General features: G+C 55.1%; 11 protein-coding genes across 11 annotated transcripts; 7 read left to right on the forward strand and 4 right to left on the reverse strand.

Moving 5' to 3' along the window:
- Positions 1-418: 418 nt before the first annotated feature.
- Positions 419-2,336, forward strand: J3D65DRAFT_638210 (actin-related protein 2/3 complex subunit 5). Its single transcript, XM_066801596.1, has 4 exons — positions 419-807; positions 1,083-1,210; positions 1,322-1,469; positions 1,993-2,336. Exons 1-4 carry the CDS (start codon positions 583-585, stop codon positions 2,053-2,055), a joined length of 564 nt encoding a protein of 187 aa, XP_066651444.1. The 5' UTR covers positions 419-582; the 3' UTR covers positions 2,056-2,336.
- A 3,922-nt stretch (positions 2,337-6,258) lies between these two features.
- Positions 6,259-7,268, forward strand: J3D65DRAFT_638218 (uncharacterized protein). The gene is made up of 2 exons (XM_066801597.1): positions 6,259-6,659; positions 6,781-7,268. The coding sequence occupies exons 1-2, from the start codon at positions 6,488-6,490 to the stop codon at positions 7,203-7,205; spliced, it is 597 nt and encodes a 198-aa protein (XP_066651445.1). The 5' UTR covers positions 6,259-6,487; the 3' UTR covers positions 7,206-7,268.
- A 1,396-nt stretch (positions 7,269-8,664) lies between these two features.
- J3D65DRAFT_638220 (uncharacterized protein) lies at positions 8,665-9,552 on the reverse strand. The gene has a single exon (XM_066801598.1). The coding sequence runs from the start codon at positions 9,485-9,487 to the stop codon at positions 8,807-8,809; it is 681 nt and encodes a 226-aa protein (XP_066651446.1). The 5' UTR covers positions 9,488-9,552; the 3' UTR covers positions 8,665-8,806.
- A 2,779-nt stretch (positions 9,553-12,331) lies between these two features.
- Positions 12,332-13,202, forward strand: J3D65DRAFT_671388 (uncharacterized protein; the record flags this gene model as incomplete). Its single annotated transcript, XM_066803388.1, has 4 exons — positions 12,332-12,402; positions 12,457-12,637; positions 12,688-12,792; positions 13,158-13,202. The coding sequence occupies 4 exons, from the start codon at positions 12,332-12,334 to the stop codon at positions 13,200-13,202; spliced, it is 402 nt and encodes a 133-aa protein (XP_066651447.1).
- Positions 13,203-13,380: 178 nt separating this feature from the next.
- Positions 13,381-15,125, reverse strand: J3D65DRAFT_638223 (ubiquitin-conjugating enzyme/RWD-like protein). Its single transcript, XM_066801599.1, has 4 exons — positions 14,379-15,125; positions 13,988-14,292; positions 13,637-13,938; positions 13,381-13,504 (listed from the first exon to the last, which is right to left on the reverse strand). The coding sequence occupies exons 1-3, from the start codon at positions 14,634-14,636 to the stop codon at positions 13,764-13,766; spliced, it is 738 nt and encodes a 245-aa protein (XP_066651448.1). The 5' UTR covers positions 14,637-15,125; the 3' UTR covers positions 13,381-13,504; positions 13,637-13,763.
- A 133-nt stretch (positions 15,126-15,258) lies between these two features.
- Positions 15,259-17,119, forward strand: J3D65DRAFT_638229 (26S protease-like protein regulatory subunit 4). Its single transcript, XM_066801600.1, has 5 exons — positions 15,259-15,394; positions 15,451-15,516; positions 15,577-16,392; positions 16,443-16,698; positions 16,750-17,119. Exons 1-5 carry the CDS (start codon positions 15,392-15,394, stop codon positions 16,998-17,000), a joined length of 1,392 nt encoding a protein of 463 aa, XP_066651449.1. The 5' UTR covers positions 15,259-15,391; the 3' UTR covers positions 17,001-17,119.
- A 1,955-nt stretch (positions 17,120-19,074) lies between these two features.
- J3D65DRAFT_671391 (dynactin-like protein Arp1 p62 subunit RO2) lies at positions 19,075-21,108 on the reverse strand (the record flags this gene model as incomplete). Its single annotated transcript, XM_066803389.1, has 3 exons — positions 19,075-20,698; positions 20,750-20,783; positions 20,832-21,108. 3 exons carry the CDS (start codon positions 21,106-21,108, stop codon positions 19,075-19,077), a joined length of 1,935 nt encoding a protein of 644 aa, XP_066651450.1.
- Positions 21,109-21,253: 145 nt separating this feature from the next.
- J3D65DRAFT_638235 (S-adenosyl-L-methionine-dependent methyltransferase) lies at positions 21,254-22,632 on the forward strand. The gene is made up of 2 exons (XM_066801601.1): positions 21,254-21,500; positions 21,551-22,632. The coding sequence occupies exons 1-2, from the start codon at positions 21,270-21,272 to the stop codon at positions 22,400-22,402; spliced, it is 1,083 nt and encodes a 360-aa protein (XP_066651451.1). The 5' UTR covers positions 21,254-21,269; the 3' UTR covers positions 22,403-22,632.
- On the forward strand, positions 22,615-23,687 carry J3D65DRAFT_638237 (uncharacterized protein). The gene is made up of 4 exons (XM_066801602.1): positions 22,615-22,754; positions 22,827-22,971; positions 23,081-23,304; positions 23,373-23,687. The coding sequence occupies exons 1-4, from the start codon at positions 22,702-22,704 to the stop codon at positions 23,443-23,445; spliced, it is 495 nt and encodes a 164-aa protein (XP_066651452.1). The 5' UTR covers positions 22,615-22,701; the 3' UTR covers positions 23,446-23,687.
- J3D65DRAFT_686585 (uncharacterized protein) lies at positions 23,307-25,003 on the forward strand (the record flags this gene model as incomplete). Its single annotated transcript, XM_066803831.1, has 4 exons — positions 23,307-24,154; positions 24,185-24,258; positions 24,371-24,417; positions 24,530-25,003. Exons 1-4 carry the CDS (start codon positions 23,799-23,801, stop codon positions 25,001-25,003), a joined length of 951 nt encoding a protein of 316 aa, XP_066651453.1. The 5' UTR covers positions 23,307-23,798.
- Positions 25,004-25,053: 50 nt separating this feature from the next.
- On the reverse strand, positions 25,054-25,866 carry J3D65DRAFT_560027 (methyltransferase domain-containing protein; the record flags this gene model as incomplete). Its single annotated transcript, XM_066797442.1, has 2 exons — positions 25,054-25,421; positions 25,470-25,866. 2 exons carry the CDS (start codon positions 25,864-25,866, stop codon positions 25,054-25,056), a joined length of 765 nt encoding a protein of 254 aa, XP_066651454.1.
- Between the last annotated feature and the right edge of the window lie 107 nt (positions 25,867-25,973).

Raw genomic sequence — 25,973 nt, forward strand, 5'->3', positions numbered from 1 at the left:
CAGGTCGTTGTCGGCGCTCCGCTCCCGCGACTGCGGCGTCATCCGAGTCGGGACAAGCGACGGTGCTGAGGGCGAGAGAGTCGTCCAAGGCACCTGGATGGCGACCCGTTTCCCGGTCAGCAAAAGGAAGCAATCGAGCAAAAGGAAAAAGTCGCGCATCCGTCTCGTCTGGGGAGTGCCGCGCCGCGCTGAGCCCTTGCTTGTGCGACAAGTCGGAGTGCTGTCTCGACCTGCCTCTAGTGTCTGTTGAGGCGTCGGCTTGGCGCTCCCGCTGCGCTGAGGTTAGGTACCTTACGGTAGCGCCCGGCCCCGCTGCTTCCTTAGCTGCCCAGGGCTGTACCTTAGCTTGACGGCGTCACCGCCCGCGCTGACCTCACCACGGCGTTGCTCCCATCTCTCCTGCCTACCACCCACGCCATCCTGTCGACAAACGGCCAACATCTCGCCCTGCCTCCCTCTCGTACGCCGCCCGACACCGCCAAATCGCGCCCCTCTCGTCTGTCTCATCTCACCTGCCACGAAGAAAACCGCCTTCGGCAACCGTCGTATCCCCCCCCAAGCTCCCTGCACCCTCGACCCACCATGTCGCAGCTCAACTGGCGGACCATCAACATCGATGCTCTGGACCCGGACTCGCCGGCCAACTTCGACATGGCCACCATGGCCCCGACCGTCGTCCCCGTCTCCACCCCGGACGTCCAGACTCTGGCCGGCCAGGTTCGCCAGCTGCTCAGGGGCGGCGACAGCGAGGGCGCGCTGAGGGGAGCCCTGGAGAATGCGCCCTACGGGGCTGATCAGCAAGGGAAGGTGAGTGATGGCAGGCTCCTTTTGGGCTATTGAATATTCAATTCGAGATATGGAGAGGGGTCAAAAAATGACACGCCCGCCCTGTCTGGGGAAGAGCAAGAATGCCATGGCGCGCTGGACGCGATGAAAAAAGGGTGGAAAGATGCCAGACTTGATCGCGACAGACAGGAATCTGGCTGCACTGTCTGCGCCATGTTCGCCGTCTTTGGTTGTCGCTGTTGCCTGGTTGGAAGCATCCGTGATAGAAGCGGCGCTAACATTGCACCCGCTCACAGGACATTCACTCCGCCACCGTCATCGAGGTCCTCCAATCCATCCGCCAGTCGGAAATGTCACCTATTTTGAGCAGAATATACCAATCCGAGGGCGGCTCGGAAGTGTTGGACACCTTGATGAAGTACCTGTACGTCTGCCGCGTTTCAGCACCGAACACTCAGCATCACGCGTCAAACTCTATATTCTCCTGCATACCTCGATTGCCACTTTAGACATTCATTGACTAATTCCCCCCTAGTTACAAGGGCATGGCCTCGGTGCAGCCCTCGGGCTCCAAGCAAAATCTCACCCCTCAGCCCACTGGCTTCTCACAAGTGTCTGGGCGCAACTTTGGAGCTGGCGATGGCGGTCAGTCGATGAGCGTGTTGCTGAGCTGGCACGAAAAGGTACGTGCCTTGATTCTCATTTTCCCATTTCAGCATCCGCCTTCCCAATCCATCACCAAGGCATCCCATCCACAGCGCCATCGTGCCGGTTCCGGCATGGTTTTGCCCGCCCCTTGGCCGAGCCGCTACACAGACGACCCAATGAAGATGATGACTCTCGTAAACGGCAAGTTGGCGGTGCTTGGTGCATCTGGCGGGGTTTGGCGCTGGCTGGCGCCGTGTGCAAGGTCAGAGTGGGGTACTTTGTGCTTGGGTCGTGGCTTTCTTCATGCCACTTTCAACCGGCTTGCTTGCCGTGCGCTTTCGACCCGACAGAACGGTGATACAGCGACGGCTGAACGGGTGGGCGGGCCCTCGTCTGCCCCGGCCGCAGCGTTCCAGCCTCCGCCTGGGTGGATGAACCGTTCCACCCACTGACTCAGGCGCCTTTTCGTCTCACGTCCACTGCAACCTCTTTGTCTCAACGCTTTGCACTCTTGTTCAAACCTCGCAACAACAGACTAACGCATGCTGTGCGCTATAGACTGTCGAGATTGCGGGCCTTGGAAGCATCGCTCGCGTCATGGCTGACAGGCGCACCGTCTAATCGCGCGCTTGGCCCGTCTTGTCCCAAGACAAAACAATATTCATCTTTGCAGGCCGATGTATCGCGTCCCCACGCCTCGTCTCATCGCCACATATGATGCGCATGAGCTAACAAGGGCATGCCAGCTTTGCGAAATATCCAAAACACTGGAGTGCAAAAGAAACTGACTGCAAGAGACAGCGCGAGAAAGGATGGGAAAAGTATCGACCACGACGTCGACAGCACAGATACCAAATCTACGCATGTAGTGGTGCGTATCCGAAACGAATCATCAATGGACATCACGTCGTGCCTGATTTTCCTTTCTGTCCTTCTGAGTTATCTCACTTGCGACTATGCTGCGACTCCAATTCTGAGTGTTTGAAGTGCGACACTTTTATGTCGATTGGGTTGCATTGAGGGCGTGCCCGTGCCAGCGTCCCTTTCCCTGGTATCTGGCTCCAACTTTCCACATTATCAACTAACCAAGCCGACTCCCCTTCAGAGTGAATGTGCAACATTGCTAATAGGTAGAAGCTACTGGAACGTCGCACCGACTAATACCATCCGAAGGTTGCTATCAAAGTCGTGTCACATACCTTGTATGAACGGCTGAATCGAGAGTATTCTCATTGCTACAGGAGCGCATGCAAAAAGCATTCGGACCCTTACCCATAGTAGGGGCAAGAAACAATGGAGAACCAGTCCAACGAGCTTTGGCATCAAGCCCCCCTGATCGCGCTCCATCTCGGGCCATGGCTCCGTGTCTAGCACTAGAAGTGCTATTGACGGAAATTCTCTTCAATAGCCTGCAGCCAGCCACCAAATTGGTAGACCCGAAGGCATCGTCCGAAGGCATCGTCATTTATCTCACGCGAGCGCGCGGACCCATCTCGTCGAAAAGAAAACAAAGTCGCCCACGTTAACTAGCCAGCCAGACGGGTGCGTGGGTTGTCGCGCATGCGCAAAACCGCCGCCATCGCATGCATCGCGTACAGCACGAACCGAGCCGATCGCGCCGCCTTGCGCCACTCCGTTATTCAATCGACATATCGCCGCCCACATGAAGGAGAGCACGCCCGGGACGAGGGTTCCGCAAGTACGTTTGCGCTCTATCTGGTTCATGGACCCCAAATCTCTCTCTCCTCTGGACCAATAGCGGACGGCCGAATAGCCACAGCCGCAGCTCCCCCGTGAAGAAAAAGAAACGGCCCCCCCTGACGACGTGGTCGGGGCGCGGAGAAAAAGAAAGAGTGATGATTGAGGTGACATGTCACTTTTTTTGTGGGATGAGAGAGGGAGAGACTCTGCTTGCTTTGTCTGCAGCCACTACTGCGGCCACGGCGTCCACCACACCACCACGACCATGTGTTGGCGCCGCCGCCGCCGCCCCCGATGCTGCCCCCTGCCAACGGCACTTCATCACCACCACGGCATACAGTACATGCATGATGGCTTGATGCGTCGCCGCCGCCCGGGCCAGGACAGGGAACGGTAGGGCAGGGTAAGGCGGAGGCGGAGGCGGAGGAGGCGCGGAGGAGGCGCCCACGCTTTGTTCGCTACACCACAACGCGCGCGCGCGCGCTCTGGCGCCATCTCATCGCGGCATGCACGCCACTTCATGCCCACGCCGCCACACTAGATCACACACTCCCCCGGCCGTCTGTCTGTATGTCCGCCGTTCATCATCGGCGACGACGCCATCCCGCTGTCCCGCCATCCTGGCTACCGACGAACCCAGTAACCGACGACTTTTTTGGAGCAGCATCGCGATGTGATGGAATCGAATCGAGACGGGCGCGCCGTCCCTTCCGTCTTCCCCGTCCCAGTCCCACTCTCTGGGTTTCTCTTTCAGCCCCCTCCCGCACTCCCGCTTTGACTCTAGCTAGTTAGCCCGACCCAGCTCGCCTCGTCGACCCAGCTGCAGCATGTGTGTGGGTTGGATCATCCATGATCCCCGCTCCTGGTGCCTGGGTGAGGCGAGCATCCGTCCGTCTTTTGTCTGAAGCAGGAAGTTGTTTGACGGGGGAAGCCGTCGGCGCGAGCGGCGCGCTCGCCTGTCGCCGGGCCGCTCCCCTTGTCGGGCCAAATGAATGGGACGAGGCGAGGCGAGGTGTCAGAACTGCGGCGGTGGTGGTGCTGGTTCACAATGTGTTGTCGGCTGTGGGTGAAACGAAAGTGAATGGGGAGCTCAAGCTAGATACCTGGGTAGTCTACTTGCCTACCTTGAATCAGAACAACCAAGCAGAGCCAGGGCAAGCAGCTCGCGGGTAGCCAACCGTGGTGGATGCACACGTTGTAGTGCAACAACAGACTCAAGCCGCGCCGCACTCCCCGGCCATCTTCAACGCGTGAACGCCATCATGGCTGAGGTATGTCTCCCGCCAGCAGCGCGATCGCCTCTCCATCTCCATCGCCGCACGCATCAATCGCGCGCATCCAGAACATGACATGCATGCATGCATGCATCCCAGCAATCCGACCGGCCGATGAGCAACAGCTCCGCGCGCACCCAGTCGAGTCCGCAAAAGCAATACGCCACAGAAAGGAAAAGAAAAAGGAAAGAAGAAGGAGCGTGGCAAGGGCAACGAAATAGAGCGGGTGCTGGTGCCCTGACGCCCTGGTCGCGGAGCTGGTGCAGCGGAGGGAGTACCAGTAACGGCTTTTGGTGGCGCAGGAAGGAGAAGAAGAAGAAAGTGGGGGGTTTGGCTGGGTGAGGGGAAATGGGAAATAGAAAACAGGAAATAGAAAATGAAACTGAAGGGAGGCGGGGGAAAAACGATAAAAATAAGGAAAAGGACTTGAGCGAAGCTACGCGCAGCACTTTTGCACAATCAGCGGGAAGCCATTCAGTCAGTCGGTCAGCTCACTAAATGTTTGCAAATAGTACCTTGAACAATGCTCCGTCTGATGGCTGCGTGCCTGCTTTTACGTCCGTACCATTTTCCAATGCACAGAGAAAAGGACAACCCCCCCCAACTCGCTCTACTTCGTGTTTATTCAATGCGTGCAAAAATAGTTGGTCGTATGCTCTAGATACACAAACTAGCCTTTAGGGGGCGCGGGACCCGTTGTATTAGTGCTATCCGTTTATCTGGCACCTAACGATTGTGTAGTGTGGCGTGGCGTGGCGCTGCGAATGGGCTTCCACGCGAGCGAGGGAGGCAGTCTAGATTTGTGAGTTAGGAACCAGTTTGCTTGTACATTGCATTTTCGTTGGTGACGGGCTTCTGTGAAGTACAATGCTGTGTCATTTGCGAAGTGATTTGTAGACATTGGCCCGTCCTCTCAGGTCGACTGTATGTCGTCTTCTCGTCAGACTTCGCTGATTCTTTGTGGGAAAAGTACATTGCAGCATTTGCAAGTGTGGCGATTTCATTCCCCATGAATTTGAGAACCATGCGAGCAGATTTAGGGCAAGCAGCGATGGAGTGCCGAAGGATGCCGCAGGACCAGTCTTGATTTTGATGGCAATGGCCTATCTAATATGCCTCGATGCATGAATCCTGGTAGCCCGTCGTCCGGGAAGTCGACGCTCTTGTTTCCTCAAGCTAACCGGAAATGGTCGAGTTTGCTTGCCGGCCAAACTCTGTCCAAATGTATGTACGAATGGTCGAGAGCAGCGGAAGTGAGGGGCAGGTTGGCGCACCCAGGTCGTGGAAGGTGAAGCTGGCTGTGCGCGCAAACTTGGATCTGGAAGAGTGGAGTGGGAAGATTGCAGTCGGGCACACAAAGGTGGAGTCGAAAGAAGGTGTGTGGCCAAGAGCGGACAAGGGCGGCTAAGCTAACTTGGCGAGCGGCAGTGGCTCTGTTATCTGCAGAAGTCCAGTACAGGTGCCTGCGCTAGGGTGACGAGTGGCTGGTCAGCACGTCAGCAGCGAAGGAGACATGGACGTCGACGGGTGGTGGATCGACGTTTCCAGGGTTCCATAAGGGACCAAGATGGACCAAGATGGCCCTTCTGCTAGCGTCCCGCGTCTTGTTTCGCCCTCCGCGACGCGCCCCGACGCGCAATCCATGTCCCTCCGTCACGTTGACGGGCTCTGTGAAAAAGTTTTGCGGTTGAATTTTCTTGGTAAAGGGTCGTCGTTGGTGGTGTTGTCATGGATGCGGGTTGATGGGTGGAGACTGGAAACGGCGATCATGACGAGGGCAGGTTGCCCGGATCTCCGCCTCTGTCGTCATAGCTTGGTCCCGCCGCCGGCAGTCACCACTGCACCAACCGTCCACAACGTCAGACCCTGACCACGCCCGACTTAACTTCGACCCAATTCTCGACTCTCGCCATACCTCCTCATCTCTCCACCATCCATCGACATCTCCATTCCGCGCACTTCTCCCTCTGTGCGCCCCTCCATTCCATCTCTGCCATTGATTCTTTGTTTGGCCTGCGCCAATCTGCTCGCATCTCCACCTCCCGCCCCCGAGACATACCAAATCATCACCACTCGCCATGGCACCCGTAATCTGGGGTCTCGATCTCAAGGAGATGCAATGGGGCAAGTTCAAGAGTGGATACATGTGGAACACCGACTACCACCTGCGTCGCACAAAGTTCATCGTCTACCAGCTCGCAATGATTCTCTGCGTCGTGTCTGAGTCGCTAGGAACAGCAGTTCTCTCAGGCAAGTCTCACGCCTTTCCATTCCTCGCCCTCGAGAGAACTTATCCCTCTACTACAACATCCCTCTCCCACCCCGTACTGCAACATCAGTGAATGCCAGTCAACTAACCGCCCATCAACAGACTACCTGAACGAGCAGCGCTTCATCGAGGGCGCCCATCCAGGTGTACGTGTCCACAACAACGACTACGTTGGTGCTGGTAGCTACAACATCTTCGTCGGCGTCTTTGTCGCCTTCATCTTCGGCTCCGCCTTCTTCTTCGACCTGTTCTGGCCGGAGCGCCGCGAGATTCCCGGTGTCCGCAAGGCCTGGAGAATCACATCGGTCCTTTCGTGCGCCTTTACACTGTCCAGCGCCATCGTGTTTACCGTCATCACCGCGACGCGTAGTGTGCACATCACGGGTGTTTCTGCTGCCCGCGGCCAGGAACTCGCTTCGCAGTGGCCAAAGAACAAGACGAACCCTCTCTTGTACCGCAAGAACCCGCGTGCCGTTGCATCCATTGTATTCTTGTGGATAGGCACCCTGTTTACATGGGTCAGGTAAGCTTCGCCCCTAGATAATCATCACTTTCCAAGCTAATCCGCCTGCAGCACCGTCATCCTTTACCTCTCACTTTCGCACGATGAGAAGCTCGGCCCCAAATCAGGTCACGCTCGCGACGCCGAAAAAGCATCCGTCGCATCCGACAGCGCCGCCACTGACCCGACTTCGGCTCCCGCTCATGCCACACCCGCTGCCGCTGCTCCCGGAGCAGCCCGCGGTCACTCTCCTGTCACGGATGTCGACGGCACGACGGTATCTTCGGAGCGCGGTGTCAGGAGCATGGATGTAGAGAAGGATCACGAGGCGGGCATCAGGAACGAGTCCGCACTTCAGTCGAATCCTCCCGCGGCGTATTAGAGGAAAAGACCAAACAACCGTGTCAGTCATGGCACGGATAGATGCTCTCACTCTTTCGACCGTGTGCGGCAGAGGCGCGCGGTGACGGGGACGAGGAGCAGAGAGCGAGGAGGAAGTACCCCATTACTTTGCATAAACGAGGCGTCGGTTAGACAGCAGCAGTCATGATACCCTAATGAAGAATACCCCTATTGTCACCACGAACAGGCGCCGAAGGAAGTGAGAGACGGAAGAAGCAGACCGCGCATTTTTCTTATCCATGCATTGCGAGCGGCGAGCTTGTGCATTGAGCGCTTTGGTCATGCGTCTACGGGTTACGCGTTACGAATCACTATTATTGTACAACATCTTTTCTTTCGGTTTGAGCTTGTCTTTTGCGGGTTGCGGTATTGGCGGAGTGTTTGGCGGGTTATGGCACGGCATGGCCGTACAAGAGCGCTGCTATGTCGCTTTGGCGATAATAGAAAGAAAGACCTTTTTTTTTACTTGCCTTTTTAATGAGCTTGAGTGATTGATAGTTTCGCCTTGATTTGCACCTACCATGCTAGTCATTCATTGTTTGTTCTGGTCTACTCGTGTTCAACATTCCGTTGCATTGTTGTGGTGTGCTAGGTAGCTCCTCCTGAATGAGCAGGTGCTGGGTGGATGCTGCGTGATTAATATAACTGCCTTCTGCTCTACTTTCGCCCAGGCAGGTAGGCATTTGAATGCTCCTCTTTGCCTGCCGACGACGGCTTGAGGAGACTTGGTTGGACCTTCCTCTTGATCAATGAGACTATACACTACCTGTACATGGCGTCTTTTGATCCTCGGTTGTTGACCTGTACTCATTGTGCCACATTTCATCACCGGGGATTCCTTCGTTTCCAAAGAAGTAGATACTAGATAGTAAGAGTTGCGTCGTCCACAAAGACGTTCCGTAGATTGGAGGGTCTTACAGTTGCAAACAAAGCGCAATCTAGGGTGTTTGTGTGGATTCAGGGGTAGTTTTGCAGTGCCATTCGCTTCTCGAAGCGCCATGTATTTCGACTCGTTGACTACACTCTTCAAAACAGACGCCATTTCTAATCCAATCTCCAACAGTGACACTAGAACATGGACTCATTGAATCGACAAAGGAAAAACAGATCCAAAAATCAAAGTCAAACGCCGCGCATGTTTGCCCCTGAAAACTGCCTCTTCGCTGCCACCGTGCACCAGCCCACCGGGCTTCCTCCAGTGGGATCTCATTCAGGCTCCTCTCTTTAGAACAGCCTTTGGAAACTTCGAGGTCGTGGGTCTTTTGGATGCGAAAGCGCATAGTCCGCGTTGTTCTGCAGCGTAAACCGCACTTGCGCCGTCCACATAGGCAGCGCTTCCTCCAAGGCGTCAGCAACCTTGTTAAACAGAGCGGCATCTGAATCCTCTTCATCCTCCAAGTCTGGTGTCTGAAGGCTCGCGGTCGTATATCCAGCATCGCTCAAAGCTTTGTCGACCGAAAGGGCAAGCCTCTGGGTGACGTCAGTACTGTCACTCGCGCGGAGAATGTGCAAGATTGGCACGGCTATGCGGTAGTGGCCCAACACGTCGACGAAATCTGCGCGGACGACTCTTCCAATGCGATCCTCAAAGACTTCGTCATCTTTGAACTTGGCAATGTATTCATGGCTCCAGAGGACTCTGTCCAGCTCATAGTTGAAACGGGCGCGGTCGAGTGTTCGTGTTTGGGGAGTAACACCATCGTCTTCCATAAAAGTAACGTCGTCAAGGTAGAGATTGACGTATCCACCCTCAACAGGAGATGTTCCGGTGAAAAGCTTTCGCCGCACATGCGTAACCCACTCTACTAACACTTGCTGCAACTCGTCGGCCACCGTTCGGGCGGCACCTTCATTCGTAATCGCGGCGGACAGCAAAGGCTGTTGAATGATTTTAGATTTTAGCATCGCGGCTTCAACCGCTCTGGCAAGTAGGTAACCCTCATCAGAGTTCTTTTCGGGTTTACGGCGTAGCATGTACAAAACGGGGTTGCTGATGCGGTAGTGACCCAGCAATTCTTCGAATTTGACCGTCGTGAGAACGTGCGTCATGAGGGCGTAAGCGCTTCCCTTGTCCTGTGGGATTTCGTCATACCGGTTGTGGGCGGCGAGGACGTCTTGGATGTCTCTTCCAAGACGTACTTGGTCGAACATATCTTCTGAGCGTATGTTGCTGTACATTTTCGTGGGGGATTCTCCGATCTTGCTGCCTAAGCCTGTTTCTGTTGCTTGGAACGTCCCCTTCTTTTCCCGCACCCTCCTAGCCCAGTCTTGATCATTCAAGTCCAGAACATAAACCACCTGTTTGAAAAAGTCTTGATAGTCTAGATCTTCGCTTTCTGTGTATAGAGGCGTACTTCTATATCTTGCATCTACCAATGCGGTATCGACAGCACGAGCAAGCTCCAAGGCGTCTTGGAACTCTGCGTCGCCTGGGTCGCTGTGCTTCGGATCAGAAAGAAACTCGATGACGGGCTTACTGATTCGAAGGTGGCTCAGCACATCCCCAAAGTTGTAAACTGCCAAAACGTGGTGAAGGCGTTTGAAAAAGTTCGTTTGGCCCTGCGGGAATTCCACCAAGATTTTGTGGTGACTGAGGACTTTGTCAAGCTCTCTATTAAGAAGGCTCTGGTTGAACAACTCGTCGAAGGAGGGATTGTTGCCATATGGATCGATAGGGGTGTAGCCGATCTTGGAATGTAGACCGAGTTCAACTGTCCCTGAGCCCGTGTCCAGTGAGATACCTGAGCCTGACCCCGATGCTGCAGCTGCTGTGCCAGCTGCTTTGTCTTTGCCGGACGAATCGGCTTTGTTTTCGGGCCTTTTCCCCATACCCGTTGACTTCTTACCCCCTGTTCCAGCGTCTTTTCCCGACTTGCTTTTCTCCTCCAAAAAGTCTTGCAATGATTTTTCCCTCAGGTCTTTGCTGAGGTTCAGGTTTCTAGCTTTCAGACCCAGTTTGTAGAATGTATCTCTTTTTGAACCTCCAGGCTGGTGTCTTTCAAACTCGAGAAGAAACATGACCCGCACCGAATGGCAAACACGCAAGAGTTTGGTGTATTTGCCATCAGTATCAATCCCATCCTCGAATGGTTTGAGGTAGTAAACAATGGGTGGTGCCAGAAACTCGGCCTGCATTCTTAGTAATGAAAGAAAACGGCCAGCAACCTCTTCCATGTCACGGCTCAGTTCCTGATGCCCAGTCTCCAAATCAAGGCCTGATATATCTTTCTTTTTCTGGTTGAATGCCTTTCTGAGTTGATCCAAGCGTAAGTACTCTGTCTTGAATTTGGTGACCAAGTCATCGATCACTTCTATCTTCTCGACCTGGTGACCGTCCAGGATTGACTCTCCTCCCCGTGTCTCAATTTCATCGAATTTCGATTTTTCGAGGGTGATGTGATCCCACGAATCTAAAGTTTGATGCAGGTCGGCAAACAAGAGGGCTATGGCTTCTTTGAGTCGCTCTGCTGCTCTAGTAGGGTTGGCGTCGATGTCCGCTATTTGCTGGATTATGCTGCCGTCTCTGCGTAAGTCCCACCTCTTGCTCAATCCTAAACTGATCTGATTACCGTTCAGGTACTGAATGGTCGATTGCAAAACATTGTAGGCGATTGTTGTGGCAAATTCGCCGGCAAAGTCTAGCATCCCATTGTTGTCTTGCTGGTCTCGCTCGAGCACCTGCTTCTGGATGGCACCATAATCGACTTCAAGTCTCCTCATGATTGATAGAATGGAATCAAAATTCCTACACAGATATTCGTCTCGTGGCTGGTCTTTATTCGCATGTTCGTTGCGTGGCTGGTCTTCATTCGCATGTTCGTTGCGTGGCTGGTCTTCATTCGCATGTTCGCTGCGTGGCTGGTCTTCATTCGCATGTTCGTTGCGTGGCTGGTCTTCATTCGCATGTTCGTTGCGTGGCTGGTCTTCATTCGCATGTTCGTTGCGTGGCTGGTCTTCATTCATATGTTCGTCGCGTGGCTGGTCTTCATCAAAGTTTTTCTCTGTAGAGAAGTATGATTTCCACAGAGCATGGTATACCCGCTCTCGTTCTCGGGGGTCGCTTGAAAAATAATCGGCGCGGAAATAAGTATCGTTCACCATTGCATTACGCTGTTGTACCAGGATTTCTGGCTTGCCGTCATCATTTTTGGTTTGAAAGATGTTCCAGGGAGTGTTCCAGTAAATCTTGTTGAGTCTACCTCCGCTTGCCATGTTGTTGAAGTGTGCAAGCCTTTCGTCGTTGTTGTTTAAGGGACCAGGGCCCTTATCGAAGTGATTACTTGCAGTGTTGCGGTCGTGTCTCGAGGGCTCCCCACGCGTGTTCTGCCGTTCCTCTGTTGAGAACTGCCCTCCTCTCGCCGATTGTCTCCACCTGAGGATTCTCTGGGACAGATACGTGTAAATACCAGTTTCTTCTTCACTCTCTTTGGTCTTTTCTTTCTCCTCGCCTTTTTTGATATTTTTTCGACCAGCGATCCTGAAGGGTTTTCTGATCCGGGCATGTATGTCCCTGTAGTGGATATCAGGGTCATACAGCATCCACATGACAATCCTCCAACCTTCTACCTGGCTCGAAATGTGACGTGGTAGGATAGGGTTTTCCTTAATTTTGATTTCCGTCCTGATGCCGCGCTTCTCCAATGACATAGACACTTCATTTCCGTTTTCATCCGTCAAATTCTCTCGTTCGTCTTTAGTCTTCTTTTTCTTCTTGGATTTTTTTGGTTTTTTCATTTTTTCAAACTCCTCATGGGTCCTGGCCAAGAGCATCAATCGGAAGCGCCGTGGCAGATTGTTCTCATGGGCATAGGTTTGCCCGTGTACCCACTCAGTCGTATCCCCCTCCTTCCCTGCTTCTGGCTCATACCCTGCAGCGTAGGCTTGTACTTCACCTTCACCGAGAGCGTCGAGAGGTCGTGGGATATCATGTTCAAGTATCCGATGAGGCTCAGTCAATTGGATTGCGTCGATGATTTGCCGTACGGCGACCGGTGGATTCGGGAGTTGTGGCTCCAAACTTTGTGCCAGAACCGGTGTGACGTGGAGCCAAGGTCTGTCTGCAATCTGCTTCTGGTCCTGGCCCTGGTTCTGATTCTGGTCCCCAGATCGCCCCTGGTCCTGGTTCGGATTTTGATCCCCAGACTCTTCCCCCTGATTCGACGCCATCGTCCAAGGAGATAAAACCTTCGGCACCGAGTTTTGATGGCCGCGTAGGAAACCCTTGTTTTGGTCGGTCCAGAAAACACTTGACAAGTCTGCGTCGGAGGAATCCAAGTCCAGATCGACGCGCTGAAAACTGGTGGAGAAAGAGAGGAGAAGAACACGGGGACGCTGTGCGCGTTGACGACATGGCCTTTACTTCAATGGCCCAGCACAGCAGCTGAGATCGTTGCCCATCCTTTCATGCCGTCAAAGAAGAAGAGCAGAATGCCAACTCTTGAAAGTCTTCCGCATCTGGTCATGCGCTTTATCTCTGCTTTGCCGCGAGTGAAAACATCGGACTGATTGAGTTAACGCCCTGAAAACCAAAATGGAATGCGTAGATCGAGTCATCTGCGACTAATCATTCTGACAGACGTCTTTTGCCAACGGAGAGCGATTGACCGGCCAGGCTCTCTGAATTGAACTCGACAACTGCATGTTGCGCAAGTCGTGATGCACAGAATCCGGACGTCTGCACGGGGACCACCACCTCGGGGCTTAGACAAAGGAAAACCTGTTGATGTCAATGTTCTTTTGGTTGCGCTGATTCCCTTTATTCGAGTCGGTGCTTACCGCATCTGTCACAATGCTTGGAGCCCCAACTTCGACTGAGCGCCCTTTGTTCTCGAGTCGTGTCGAAAGAGGCCTTGAATTGCGACCACATGATACCGCTCTCGATTGAATCAGGCTGGAGCATTTGGTGGAAAGCAACGGGATTCACTGGGAAGCATCAGCTGTGAGGTAATAAACCATATTTTGAGCCAGTGGCCGAGCAGCGCTAAAGCTAAGCAGCAAGAAAAAGGAGAATTGTCGAAATCTGCAAATGATGGATGCTTCGACCGTACGCCTGACCTATTTGACCAAATGTCGCCCATAAGACACCGATAACCATCCCGTCGCCGTATAAACCTCTTTATGCACGGGGCCCAAATCAATACCATCTGTATGCCGAAATAAGTCGCAATAACTCGATCAGAAATCAGGCCTCGTTGAAGAGCCTTGCAGTGATGTCCCCCATGTACGCCTCTTCGAGCTCGTAGTCCTGGCCGTCCATCTTGTCGATACCTACGTACTCAAATGCGGCGACGACACTTTCGACGTCGAAACCCATGGCCACAAAGCGGTCGATGAGATCTTTGTTGTAGCCGTGGTATCTGTATGGTCTTAGCAATTTGGTCATGTCGAAGTGGTGGGTCAACTTACGCAGCCAGCTTTTGCTTCTCCTGCTCTGCCTTTCTCTCTTCCTTCCTCTTGCGCAGAGTTTCTTCCGTTACGCCGCCACTGCCTTGTCCAACGTCCTTCTTTTGGGCTCCAGCATATTTGACTGCCCACTCGCGAGCCTTGTGTTCGAACTCTGCGGGGTGCTTCAAAAGCTGGCCGGCAACTTCGGCGTCCTGCGGGTCTTTGGGTTCGGGGGTGGAGAGGAGGGACTGGAGCGAAATGAGGGCGGATTTGATGGTGAGAACGGGCGACCACGCCTGTGAGAGTGTGTCGAGACAGATGGCGCCCTAAAATGTTGTCAGCACTATATTCAAAGGCGGCACAAGGCTTGAGCGCAAGCTTCAAAGCTGCGGGAGCGACAGGCTCAACTCACAGTCTGAGAGCTGACGTTGGGATGCCAGATTCGGGTTTCAAACTTCATAAGCGGTGGTCTGAAGGGATAGTCGACTGGTATCTTGATGTCGACAGAGAACTCTCCTCCCTCGTACGGCGTGTCTGGCGGTCCTTTGAAGAAACCGCGCAGATGTGTGAGATCCTCTTCGCGATGCGGCTCCACTCTGATTCCTGAGTGAACGTCCGCCTTGATGTCGGCAATCTCCTTTGCAATGCGGCGGGTACGGCTGCCAGCCATTGTAGCAAATGTCGAGGGTTTCGGTCGAGGACTTTTCGGAGGGGAATGGATCCTGCAAGTTGGATGAGGTTGACGGCCCTCCGTGTACACTCGCGGTGCACACACGACAGCAGTTTCAGGCTCAAAGTGTTGCTGGAGTGAGAGTGCCCCACTAGAGGACTCGAAGAGGCTTTGGTCGGAAATGTATGTCTAGGATCGGGTCGAAGCGGATGGCAGTCTCGGTTGAGGAGAGAAGTCTTTGTGGCACAGACAACACTGGGCCCAAGGGAGGAACAGGAAAGCGTTGAGGTAGAGCCTAAAGCACTGGGTTCGTGACGAGTTGTCGGAGGTGATGCCGCACGGCCTCGAGGTCAAGTTGAAGCGCCTGGAAGCGACGACACCGCGTCCACAAACGAGGAAATAGCGTTGATGGGTGAGGCAGGTGGGAGAGAGTGTTGGTGAGTAATTCGAGGCCTGCAGAGGAGTTGGACGTGGATTGCAGCCTCTGGGTAGCCGAAGTTCGAGTACAGCGGCTGGGCGGCCAATAAGGTGAAATGACGAAAGATCTCCATCACGTGACCGTCGGCGGAAGCCGCGCCTTCCCCGACGGGCAGCTCTTGGATACAGCTACGAACCACTACCAACTCCATCGCCTCCATCACTACAGCTCGATCTGTTCCATCCACGCACTCTGTCTCCGCCATCTGCTGCATTGCACCATCTTCTATCCCCCCGCGTGATCGCCCGTTGAACAGCGCGTTGGAAAAGCCGCCATCATGGTAGGATCTTGGCTGTCGCCGCTGAGCTCAGGATCACGATGCTGACAACTTTCTAGGGCGCGAATCAGTCTCAGATGGGTGGTGGACCGCCCGGAGGAGACAAGGACAAGAAGGACTCCAAGGTACATCTTGCGTACTTGCAAAGGGTCAACAAAGCAGCAAGCTGACTCCCGTTTCTACAGAAGGACAAGCCCAAGTATGAGCCGCCGCCGCAACCCACGACCCGCCTCGGGCGCAAAAAGAAGAGGAACGCTGGACCCAACGCTGCTGCCAAGCTGCCGACGGTCTACCCCACGGCTCGATGCAAGCTGCGCTACCTTCGCATGCAGCGGATCCACGATCATTTGTTGATGGAGGAAGAATACGTGGAGAACCAGGAGCAGATTCGCAAGGCAAAGGCGGCAAGCCAAACAACGCCAGCATCAGCTGGTGGTGACGCGGATGCGTTGGACCGGAACGCCGACGAGAGGAGCAGAGTAGATGACATGAGAGGAAGCCCCATGGGTGTCGGCAATCTCGAGGAGCTCATCGACGACGACCACGCGATTGTCTCTTCTGCAACCGGTCCGGAATACTACGTCTCAATCATGAGTTTCGTCGACAAGGACCTCCTCGAGCCCGGCGCGTCGATTCTCCTCCATCACAAATCCGTCTCGGTCGTTGGTGTCTTGACAGACGATGCAGACCCGCTCGTTTCCGTCATGAAGCTGGACAAGGCCCCTACAGAGTCATACGCAGACATTGGTGGTTTGGAATCTCAGATTCAAGAAGTTCGCGAAGCGGTCGAGCTTCCGCTGTTGCATCCGGAGTTGTATGAAGAGATGGGCATCAAGCCGCCGAAGGGTGTTATCCTCTATGGTGGCCCGGGAACTGGTAAAACGCTACTTGCCAAGGCAGTGGCCAACCAGACAAGTGCTACCTTCTTGCGTATCGTCGGTTCCGAGCTTATCCAAAAGTACCTCGGCGACGGCCCCAGGCTGGTCCGCCAGCTGTTCCAGGTGAGTACCTTGACCTTGGAAAACGCACAACTTACTCACAATGTACACAGGTCGCTGCGGAGCACTCTCCCTCGATTGTCTTCATCGACGAGATTGACGCCATCGGTACTAAGCGTTACGAGTCTACCTCGGGCGGCGAGCGTGAAATCCAACGTACCATGCTCGAACTTCTTAACCAACTCGATGGTTTTGATGACCGCGGAGATGTCAAGGTCGTCATGGCTACCAACAAGATCGACACTCTTGACCCTGCCCTGATTCGTCCTGGTCGTATCGACCGAAAGATTCTGTTTGAGAACCCTGATCGTAAGCTTTTCCGGCACATGATAACCATGACATTTTGCTAACTCGAAACAGAAAACACCAAGAAGAAGATTTTCACCCTCCACACCTCCAAGATGTCCCTCGCTGAAGATGTCGACCTCGACGAATTCATCAACCAAAAGGACGACCTTTCTGGTGCCGATATCAAGGCTATTTGCTCGGAGGCTGGTCTCATGGCTTTGCGTGAGCGCCGCATGCGCGTGCAGATGGCCGACTTCCGGACCGCAAGAGAGCGTGTGCTCAAGACCAAGAGCGAAGGCGAGCCGGAGGGTCTGTACCTCTAAGGAGTGGAAAGGGAATCGGCGGCGATTTGCGGCATCGGGGCACAGGCATAGACGAGGCTAGCGCTGAATGAATGCTAATGGGTGATTAGATCCAGCAAATTTAATCAGATGCACGCATTATGTGGCTTGAAGCAATTGTTGGATTCCTGCATCTTTACCGAATCTTCCCTCTACGGTTCCCCAGTCACCAATGCCTTCCCGACGCTAATCGACGAGTGCCCTTGACAATCTCTAGACTCCTTCCGGCATGCCCAAACTGTCTACGAACTACTCAAAGAACCCAAAAAGCCTCCGACTTCTTCTTCACCTCCTCCCTCCCCTCATGCTCCTCCTCCTTCATGCCAGCCCTTGTCCTCGCAGCATTATAGACCGCCCTGGAGACCTTGAACGCGGCTGTCGCAGTCTGCGAGCGGCGTCTCTCCCTCAACGCCTCCTCGTCTATCTCGCCGTTTGCCAGGAGAGCAAAGGGCACCCTGAAGGCTGTGCCGAGCGGCCGCTTGCTCGATTCGTGGACGCTACTGGTATGCCGTGCGGAGGGTCTCGGACGGCGGCCGCCGCGAGGTTCGGTGAGCGTAGTCGTGATGGTGATGGTTGAAAGGCAATGAGGACAACACTGATGGACGAGTAATCAAGCTTCAGGTCGTGAGTAACAGGAGCGGCAGAAGCTTGACGACCCACTCTGGCTTTGATTCGCATTTCTCTGGCTTTCGCTTTGGTTGTTGCTTCGCAAAGGCGTAGGCCGTTGGGCCTTCGATTTCCTGGTCAGTGAGAAGGTGATGCGGGCGCAAGCCATCTGACCGAAAGATTGCTTGAGCAGACGAGCGTAGGGAGTCTTCAGAAACACATTTGGTCAGGCCCATTGGCAAAATTTCGAAGTGTTTGGCTCCTTGGGTGAAGTGACGAAGGCAGCGGCGGCGGCGAGGTCGCCATCAACACCAGGCACCACCGACAACGACGATGACGACAACCACCACCACCACCAAGAAACCAAACGCCCCTAACCGCGCACCACACATTCTACTACCCTATATAACCCAATCAGCGAGCATCAAACCCTCAGAACGACGGAGCCGGCGGGCAAGATAGCGTAGTTGGAGAGTAGGGAACGCTCTGTGCCCGGTTCTCGGGTGCCGAAATCCAATGCCTATCTGTAGCACATGCACGCAATGGTTCCGAGTTCGAACCACAGTGGAAAAGTCCGCTGGGGAAACCTCCCGTACCCCTGATGTGCGTGGTAAATTAGGAGGTTTGTAGGGGCCACCGCGGGGCCTTGATTTTTGCTCTGCTGGCACTCTTTTTTGATGGTGCTTTCGACACACTCTCTCTTTTTGCTATTGCTGTCGGGGTCTTGGTGGTTTCTATGTGGTTGTGTTCACGGCCGCGGCTTTGCCTGGTGGTGTTGCTTGTTGCTTCTTCTTCGCTTCGGAGTGACGGAGGGTCGTCGAACTTGAGCACGTATCCCCTTCTCTATTTGTCCAGCCCTGTGGCCATACCAGTAATGAGGTGAATTTCCGAAATGAGAGTCTTGTCCATGACTTTGAGACAGCTAAAATCTTGTAAAATTCGGGGGGAAGATGTCAAAAAGTGTGTCGTCCTCCTCGAGACGTGCTCTTCGAGCACAACTCGACCAACCCTCGACTAGCACGTCGATTTTGTGTCACTGCCTGGAGCACGCAGCTTCGACCTATGAGCGTGCTCTGAGATATGTGAACAAGTTGTTGCCTTGATCGTTAGGTTGCAGTGCTCGTCTGGAAAAGAGGTCGAATGCTTGCCAATCACTTTGCATCCGTCAGCCCAGTAGAAGATGATCTCGAAAGCTCTAATTGACAAAGTGCTTCACTGACCAAAGATATTGCAGAAGCGGGTTCCACGTCCGCATTCGCCGCTGGGAGACTCAAATGCGGAGGGGCCAGCGTAAGCGCTTTGGGAGGTTCTGCCGTAGCCTAAGGTAGAGACATGATTTTTCGACCGTGCTTGTGTGTGGTACCAATGGGCATTGGAAGACTCTCAGCATGTCTAATCTCTTCTCATAAGCTCCCCCTAAGTCTTCTAGATGTCCGTCTTCCCTGGTGGCTCAGCCCAGCTTCGGCAAGGCTCCTATCCTTCCCGCTCCAAGCACACACCAAAAAGCCTCTTCCCTCCTGACTTTGCCCGGCGGTAGCGCAGGCGTCCCCCGTTCTTCGCCTCTTTCCTTCTCCTCGCCAACATCGTCCTTCCCACCTCCCAGCTTTTCTCTCGCCTTCTCCCTCTCACGTTCCCTTTCCCTCGCCTCTCTTGCCTCTTCCACCGCAACTTCTGTTTCGTACTCGATCCGGACGAACAGAGGCACCTCGAGGACGTCTTCATCTTCATCTAGGCCGCCCTCCAGCTCGGCAGGCTCTGCGCGGTCAGGCACGATTTCGACCACGACGGTCGTCCAGTTGCGGCCGCGGTCCCAGATCTTGCCTGCCTCGAGAGCGTGCGACCCTCCACCATAGGGGTCAAGTGAGGCGCCGGGCCGGCCGCGCAACGTTCCCGGCGCGCTGGCAGAGCCGCTGCCTGCTCCGCCGGCGGAGGGATTGCTAGCATTGAGGGCCTCGTCCCAAACATCCGTGTTCGCGCCGACGTCGAACTCGGGGCATAGAATGGTAATCTTCGAAGCAATACGACCAGGCGTGACGGCTGGCGTGGCAAGAGTGACGTGGATGGAGTCGAAGAGAGGGTTGCGGATGGTAAGCAGGAAAGGGTGAGGCAGGAATGGTTGGAGTGCGTCGTAGTTGACCGGCGAGCCAGGAGGTGCTGGCTGCGCAGGCGGGAGGGTCATGGATGAGGATGTGCTCGTGTTGAACTGTTGCGGGTTCGGTAGCGCGCGCAGGGAGATGTGCGGGATGTTGTTCAGGGCGAGAAGCTTGATTTTGTACCGCGAACTAGAGATTTTGGTCTCCGGGCGCGCGAGGATATGGCGACATGTGCGACAACGTTTGGCGCGTTTGGTGCGCAGGAGAGTTGGTATGGGGCGCAAGTCTGCTGTGAAGCGTACATCTTTAGACAGCTGTGCTGCACGCTGATCGGAGGCTGTCAAGCTGTCCCAGTCGCTATCTTTGAGCCGATTGATCATGGCCTCTTCGCCAGCCGGGTCGAATTCAGCGAGACCCTCATCCATTTCCATGGCTTCGCGCATGGCGGCGGGCTTGTCCTTTTTGGCCTTTTTCAGATTGGTGCTGCTGTACAAGCTCATGATGCGCGAGAGGGTGTTTGGGTTACCGTAGCCAAAGCCATAGTCTGTGCCGTAAGGACCGCTTGAGTCGGACTGGAGTTGGTTCTTGTAAAAGGAGGTCAGATTAGAGAATTGCAAGTCGTGGTCCAATTCGGTAGCGTCTGGAGAGTCGAGCTCTTCATCGGGGTCGAACTTTTGGCCGCTTTCTTCTATTTCACGTCGTCTATCCCTGGCCCTTTCATGCTCTCTGAGCGTAGGCATTTTCTTGCCTCCGTTTTGAAGTTTTGCAAGTTGGCTAGAGATGCTTTGCGGTTTCTCGAACTCGAGGCCTACTTCAAGGCTAGTCCATTGGCAGTAGGGACAAGTCAAGTAAAAAGGACCTTGTGCCGTAGCAGGCTCGCCGTCTGCTCCGACTCGAGCATGACGCTCGTTCTCCGAGTCGAGTGAATTGACAATCATCGGAGATGTGCATACTGGGCAGTTGAAGCAGCTCCGCATGCATCTGGAAAGTCAATTAGAGGCATTGACAGATTTTAAACGTGCCAGAGATTACCTGTTGCCGTCGCTTTTGATGTTGGAGCTTGGTACTGCTTGGATCAGTCTTCAAGCACGAGAAATTTGGTGAAAAGTGGTACCTTCAAACAGGCAGCTCGGGCAGAACCAGGTGATGACTTCTTCGTTCACGCATCGTGGACAGCGGATCTGATGGCAGTCTTCGCAATAGAGTAGATTCTCCAGCGGATACAGGGCATAATTTGCCCGCGAGGAGCGCGGATCAAAAGTTCGTCCTTCCTCTTCCTCGGGCTGTGAGTGCTGGGAGAGCCGCTTAGACTCCTTCAGGACTCTCGAGCTGGGGCAAGTCGTGTCTACGCATGGACACGAGAAAAAGACGTAGGGAAAGGTTTGCGCCATTGCGTTTGCGGGGTTGGAGCACACGCTTCGGACGACGCGGTGTACGCGATGGTCGGCCGGCCGGGGCCTGCGTTGTTTGGGAGCTTGGACCACATCGACACTGCGTCATCTCGAGGCGCCTGGTTGGGCAGCTCGATCCTCGACATTCATCCTGTTGCAAAATGAATCCGCCAGCATTACGAGCATTCAGGCCGTGCCAATTTCTTTGGAGGATACGCACTTCGCAAGCGAGACATTACGCTGTCCAAACCCCCGGTGCCCCAACCATCGAAGTCTTCAACCGTCGCGCCAAATGGCTACACAAGGAACGAGCTGCTTCAGATGTGGAGAAGAGCCGGCAGGTTGACTATCTCAAGGATGAATCTGCTTTCAGACTGTGTGAGCGGCTGTTGGTAAACCTTCCAGCGACATGACGAGAGAAAACAACTAATGGCTCGTTCAGGACATCAACCGCCACTTTGACCGCGTTCTCGACCTGGGTGCCAACGCTTGCAACATTGGCCGCACTTTGACCCTCCCAGATCCCGACAAGGACTCGCTGAAACCAGTCCACGAGCCTCTTGCGGCCAAGATTGGCGAACTCGTTGCCGCCGACTCGTCCCCCACAATGCTCTACCGTGACGCCGATATGCCGTTCAACGACGAGCTCCAAATCACTCGCAAAGTGCTCGACGACGAAGAAAACCTTCCCTTTGAACCGAATTCCTTCGACGCTGTGCTGAGCAGCCTGTCTCTACATTGGATAAATGACCTGCCTTCGGTCTTGAAGCAGGTAAACAACATCCTGAAGCCGGATGCGCCGTTCATGGGAGTCATGCTCGGAGGCGACAGCCTGTTCGAGCTGCGGACAAGTCTACAGCTGGCAGAGCTTGACCGTCGCGGCGGCGTCAGTACTCGCACTTCCCCGCTGGCCGATGTGCGAGACGTGGGAGGTCTGCTGCAAAGCGCTGGCTTCAAGCTGCTCACCGTTGATGTAGACGACATCGTTGTAGACTATCCCAACATATTCTCTCTGATGACGGATCTACAAGCGATGGGCGAGTCCAACGCTGTGCTTGGTCGGGAGCCGGGCCCCATCCAAAGGGATGTTTTGCTTGCTGCCGAGGGAATCTACAGGGCTCTGCACGGCAACGATGATGCGGATGGCAGCCTGCCAGCAACTTACAGGCTCATTTACATGATTGGATGGAAGGACTCGCCACAGCAGCCTTCCCCTTTGCCTCGTGGAAGCGGCATGGTCAGCATCAAAGATATTCTAGAAGGCAAAAAGGATGGGGAGGGAGAAAAGAATTGAAGCTATGCGTGCAAGACATGCAATTCCAGCCAATTACACATTTGACAAACAGGCCATGTGCTCCTTCTTGGTTCTTTGACATGAAGTCTACGCGGTTCGGTTTAAAGGACATCCATCGAATCGGCTGCCGCTAGGCCAAGGTCAGTCAGGGCAGCATTAGCGAGGGCATACGTCACCGGCCCTTCATCCGCAACCACAGCTGCTTACCTTCGAGCAAAGAAACCCAGCAGCAACACCCAACTCTTCAGATTACTCTCTTCCTTCTTTTCCCAAGCATTTGCCAACTCCAAATTGCCAAGATGAGCATCGATGCCATACTCTCCGGCTTCCATGTGCTCAAAGCCCTCAACAGGTACCACCCAGTTTCCAGCTAAGCCCATGCTCTCTTTGCACAAAAACACAGAATGGAGCTGACGACCTAAAGCATCCACGGGCTTTACTACTGCGCCAAATCAATAACGAATTTGCAAAAATACGAAAAGAAGACGGAAAAGGCGGCAGAGTACTCGCAAACAGTAGCCGATGAGCTGCGCAAGACGCGGACGACGCAGGCCAGCGCGCTTGTTGCTGTGAGGCTCCCTCTCTCGCCCAATTCCACCTGCACAACCCTTCCCCTTTAATCTGCTCGTTCTTCTTCTTCTCCTTATTCTAGGCAAGGCTACGATTTAACCCGCGCAGACCATCATCTCCCTCGGCGCCTCCCTCTACCTCAGCGCAACGCGCCTGCAGCCCCCGCGCTCTCCCTGGCCCGACCTCGCCCTCAACGCAGCCAACATCGCACTGCTGTACGGCGCGCGCGTCTACGTCAACGGCTTTTGGAAAGCCAAGGCCAAGGTGCCGTTTGTGACGGGCTACAACGAGGCCATTAGCAGCACGCAGAATATTATTGCGATTCTTGATCGGTGAGTTGCTTTTGTTTTGTGTAATGAGGAAGGGTGCTGGGCAGAGTGCTAATTTTTGTTATGTGTAGGTCGTGGAGGGCGTGGTCGGGGACGCTCGTGTGGACGGGCGTTGTGGCGGTTGCGATTTGGCTGCGTTTGTGAGGCTGGCTAGGTAAGTAGGGCCAGAGTATTGGTGTTGTAAGAAGAGCTGCAGATCAACCAGCGCATGACGAAAGAGCGAGTGTGATTTTGTTGTCTGGAGGATTACGAAGGGATTTGAACTTTCCAGAAAATACATGGCATGAAGCAAAAGACAGCATTCGGTCATGGTTTTATCGATGACACCCGGACGGTCAAGTAGCTCACCAAAAATTCCGAGCCCCACCAGGGAGGGACCCCCACCAGCAGCCAGCATCAACCCAGCTCTGCCCTCTCCCCGTCTCTTCCACAAACACCTCCCACATCACCACCAGCAACGAGCTTCAAGCCCACCACCCTTTGACTAATCCCCAAAAATGCTACCCCGCCTCCTGCACATAACCTACCCCTCCACATCGACCGAGTCCGACGACCCAGCGACGTTCTTCTCGTCCGCGCTCGGCACCATCTTCAGCGACGACCTGCGCAACCAGCACGGCGAGCCCGACGCCCTGATCACGTACCTGCCGTCGTCGCACCCAGCGTACCCCGCGATCGAGCTGCGAGCGGCGGACCCCGCGACGGAGGACGGCCGCCGGAAGTTTGCGCACTATCTGTGGAACGCGGGCGTGCTGATGGCGGAGCTGGTCGCTGGGCGGGGGCGAAGAGGAGGCAGCGTGGGAGAGGATGCGGAACGAGGGGAAGATGAGAGGCAGGAGAAGGATGGCGGCGCGTGGGTGCCGTTCCAATTGGCCGACAACAGGGCGTGGTGGGTTGGGCACGAGGAAGAGAAGCTGTGGAGCGTCAAGGGACACGCAGTGTTGGAGCTGGGGGCAGGTGCGTCGTCATCGCTGCAGTGCCTTGTTGGGACTTCGGCCGCTTGGCTTCAAGCAGGGAGAAGAAACGTTTGTGTGCGTTGATTCTGATGTTGGGCTCTTTTCTTTTGTAGGCGTCGGTCTGGCTGGCATCATGAGCGTTTTGGCGGGCGCTGAAGAGGTAGGTCGTTTTGCTTATCCCTTTCTCTAACTCGTTTTCTCCTTGCCATCGGCGTCTTTCAATTGCATACATACATTTAGTCGTCGGACTAGGTACTAAAAGGCCATCGCAGGTGGTCATTTCAGACTACCCGGCCCCAGAGATCCTTCAGAACCTGCGCTCCAACGTATCGACCAACATCCCCGCCCATCTGCGCTCCAAGGTCGCCGTCGAGGGCCACGCATGGGGCGACGTGACGTCGACGTTCCCTGCCGCCAGCGCCGCCAAGTTCACGCGCATCCTGGCGGCCGACTGTCTCTGGATGCCGCACGAGCACCTCCACCTGGTGCGCTCGATGCTGCACTTCCTGTCTCCGGCGGCTGACGCGCGCGTCTTTGTGATTTCTGGCTTCCACACGGGCCGCGCGCGCATGGCGGCGTTTTTCGACGTCGCCGCCGACGAGGGGTTGCTGGTTGAAGACGTGTACGAGATGGATGCCGAAGGGAGACGGAGGGAGTGGGCGAAGGAGAGGGACGGCGGAGCTGAAGACCACGGCGAGAGGAACAAGTGGCTCGTGTTGGCGCGGCTGAAGCGGAGCAGCGCTTGAACTCCCCAAACACCATACCATCCATATACTAACCGGGCTCTTCTCCATCATCAAGCAGCGGCCTTCCTCCTAAACACCAACGAGCACACCTGCTGTCCCGTCTTGCCACCAAAGGTAAAGCTGGGATACGCAATGGCGTCTTCGTAGGCCAGCTCGCCGCCAGGGACGTCGAACCAGCCCTTCAGCTCGTCGGCGGTCCAGTTGCAGCTCGTAATCAGCAGCGCGCCGCCGGGCTTGACCAGCGGCTCGACCTTCTCGCGGTAGCCCTCGCACACGCGGCGGCCCTGCGCGTCCGTCTCGCCGCTCAGGCTGATGGCGTCGAAAGTGCCCTTGTCGAGCACCACGTCGAAGCCGCCTGCTGCCCACGGGCCCGGCGCTGCGCCTAGAATGTCGAACTCTTCAAACTCAATGTCGTCCGCTGTCTCTTCTTCTTCTCTTTCTTCTTCGTTGCCGTTGCCATTGTGACCCAGGCCCTCCTGCTTCCTCGCCTCCTGTATCCTGCGCGCCAACTCGACGCTCCGTGTGCTGTAATCCACGCCGACCATGCGCCCGCCCCACCCATCATCGCGCAGCGCAAACAACAAGTGCCCGTTCCCCGTCCCCAGATCCAGAAACGACGTTGCCTCTCTCTCCTCGCGCTCCTTCACCAACCTCCCCTCGTCCGCCCAGTCCTCCAGAAACCCGCACACGCGCTCCTCGGCCCCGGCGTCCGCGAACCAGATTGTGCCCTCGTCCGCTGCTCCGCTCTCGGCGTGGTTTGAGATTTCGCGCTCGTACGCTGTGTCCCAGTATGCGCGCGTGCCGAGGGCGGACGGGTCGAGGTGCGTTGGGCGGTCGGGGTCTGCTGTCGTCGACGATGCCATAGCGTTGGTGGGTTGTGGGTTGCAGTGCTAGTGGGCGGAGCAGGAGGTGATGTCGGCGCAGAGGCGGTTCTGAGATCCGATGGAAACGTTGGGAGTGCGGTCGGACA

The sequence above is a fragment of the Phyllosticta citribraziliensis genome, assembly GCF_038025025.1.
Source record: "Phyllosticta citribraziliensis strain CPC 17464 chromosome Unknown J3D65scaffold_12, whole genome shotgun sequence".
Lineage (NCBI taxonomy): Eukaryota > Fungi > Ascomycota > Dothideomycetes > Botryosphaeriales > Phyllostictaceae > Phyllosticta > Phyllosticta citribraziliensis.

Excerpts from the sequence above, each read along its gene's own strand:
- J3D65DRAFT_638229 (XM_066801600.1), top strand. Across the intron at positions 15,517-15,576 it reads AGGACAAGAAGGACTCCAAG|AAGGACAAGCCCAAGTATGA; the intron begins GTACATCTTGCG and ends CCGTTTCTACAG. Across the intron at positions 16,699-16,749 it reads TCTGTTTGAGAACCCTGATC|AAAACACCAAGAAGAAGATT; the intron begins GTAAGCTTTTCC and ends AACTCGAAACAG.
- J3D65DRAFT_638218 (XM_066801597.1), top strand. The coding sequence starts at position 6,488 with ATGGCACCCGTAATCTGGGGTCTCGATCTCAAGGAGATGCAATGGGGC. Across the intron at positions 6,660-6,780 it reads AGGAACAGCAGTTCTCTCAG|ACTACCTGAACGAGCAGCGC; the intron begins GCAAGTCTCACG and ends GCCCATCAACAG.
- J3D65DRAFT_638235 (XM_066801601.1), top strand. The coding sequence starts at position 21,270 with ATGAATCCGCCAGCATTACGAGCATTCAGGCCGTGCCAATTTCTTTGG. Across the intron at positions 21,501-21,550 it reads GACTGTGTGAGCGGCTGTTG|GACATCAACCGCCACTTTGA; the intron begins GTAAACCTTCCA and ends TGGCTCGTTCAG.
- J3D65DRAFT_638223 (XM_066801599.1), bottom strand. The coding sequence starts at position 14,636 with ATGGCTGGCAGCCGTACCCGCCGCATTGCAAAGGAGATTGCCGACATC. Across the intron at positions 14,293-14,378 it reads CCAACGTCAGCTCTCAGACT|GGCGCCATCTGTCTCGACAC; the intron begins GTGAGTTGAGCC and ends ACAACATTTTAG. Across the intron at positions 13,939-13,987 it reads GAGAAGCAAAAGCTGGCTGC|ATACCACGGCTACAACAAAG; the intron begins GTAAGTTGACCC and ends AAGACCATACAG.
- J3D65DRAFT_638237 (XM_066801602.1), top strand. The coding sequence starts at position 22,702 with ATGAGCATCGATGCCATACTCTCCGGCTTCCATGTGCTCAAAGCCCTC. Across the intron at positions 22,972-23,080 it reads AGGCCAGCGCGCTTGTTGCT|ACCATCATCTCCCTCGGCGC; the intron begins GTGAGGCTCCCT and ends TAACCCGCGCAG. Across the intron at positions 23,305-23,372 it reads ATTATTGCGATTCTTGATCG|GTCGTGGAGGGCGTGGTCGG; the intron begins GTGAGTTGCTTT and ends TGTTATGTGTAG.
- J3D65DRAFT_638210 (XM_066801596.1), top strand. The coding sequence starts at position 583 with ATGTCGCAGCTCAACTGGCGGACCATCAACATCGATGCTCTGGACCCG. Across the intron at positions 1,211-1,321 it reads GACACCTTGATGAAGTACCT|TTACAAGGGCATGGCCTCGG; the intron begins GTACGTCTGCCG and ends ATTCCCCCCTAG. Across the intron at positions 1,470-1,992 it reads TGCTGAGCTGGCACGAAAAG|ACTGTCGAGATTGCGGGCCT; the intron begins GTACGTGCCTTG and ends TGTGCGCTATAG.
- J3D65DRAFT_638220 (XM_066801598.1), bottom strand. The coding sequence starts at position 9,487 with ATGCTAAAATCTAAAATCATTCAACAGCCTTTGCTGTCCGCCGCGATT.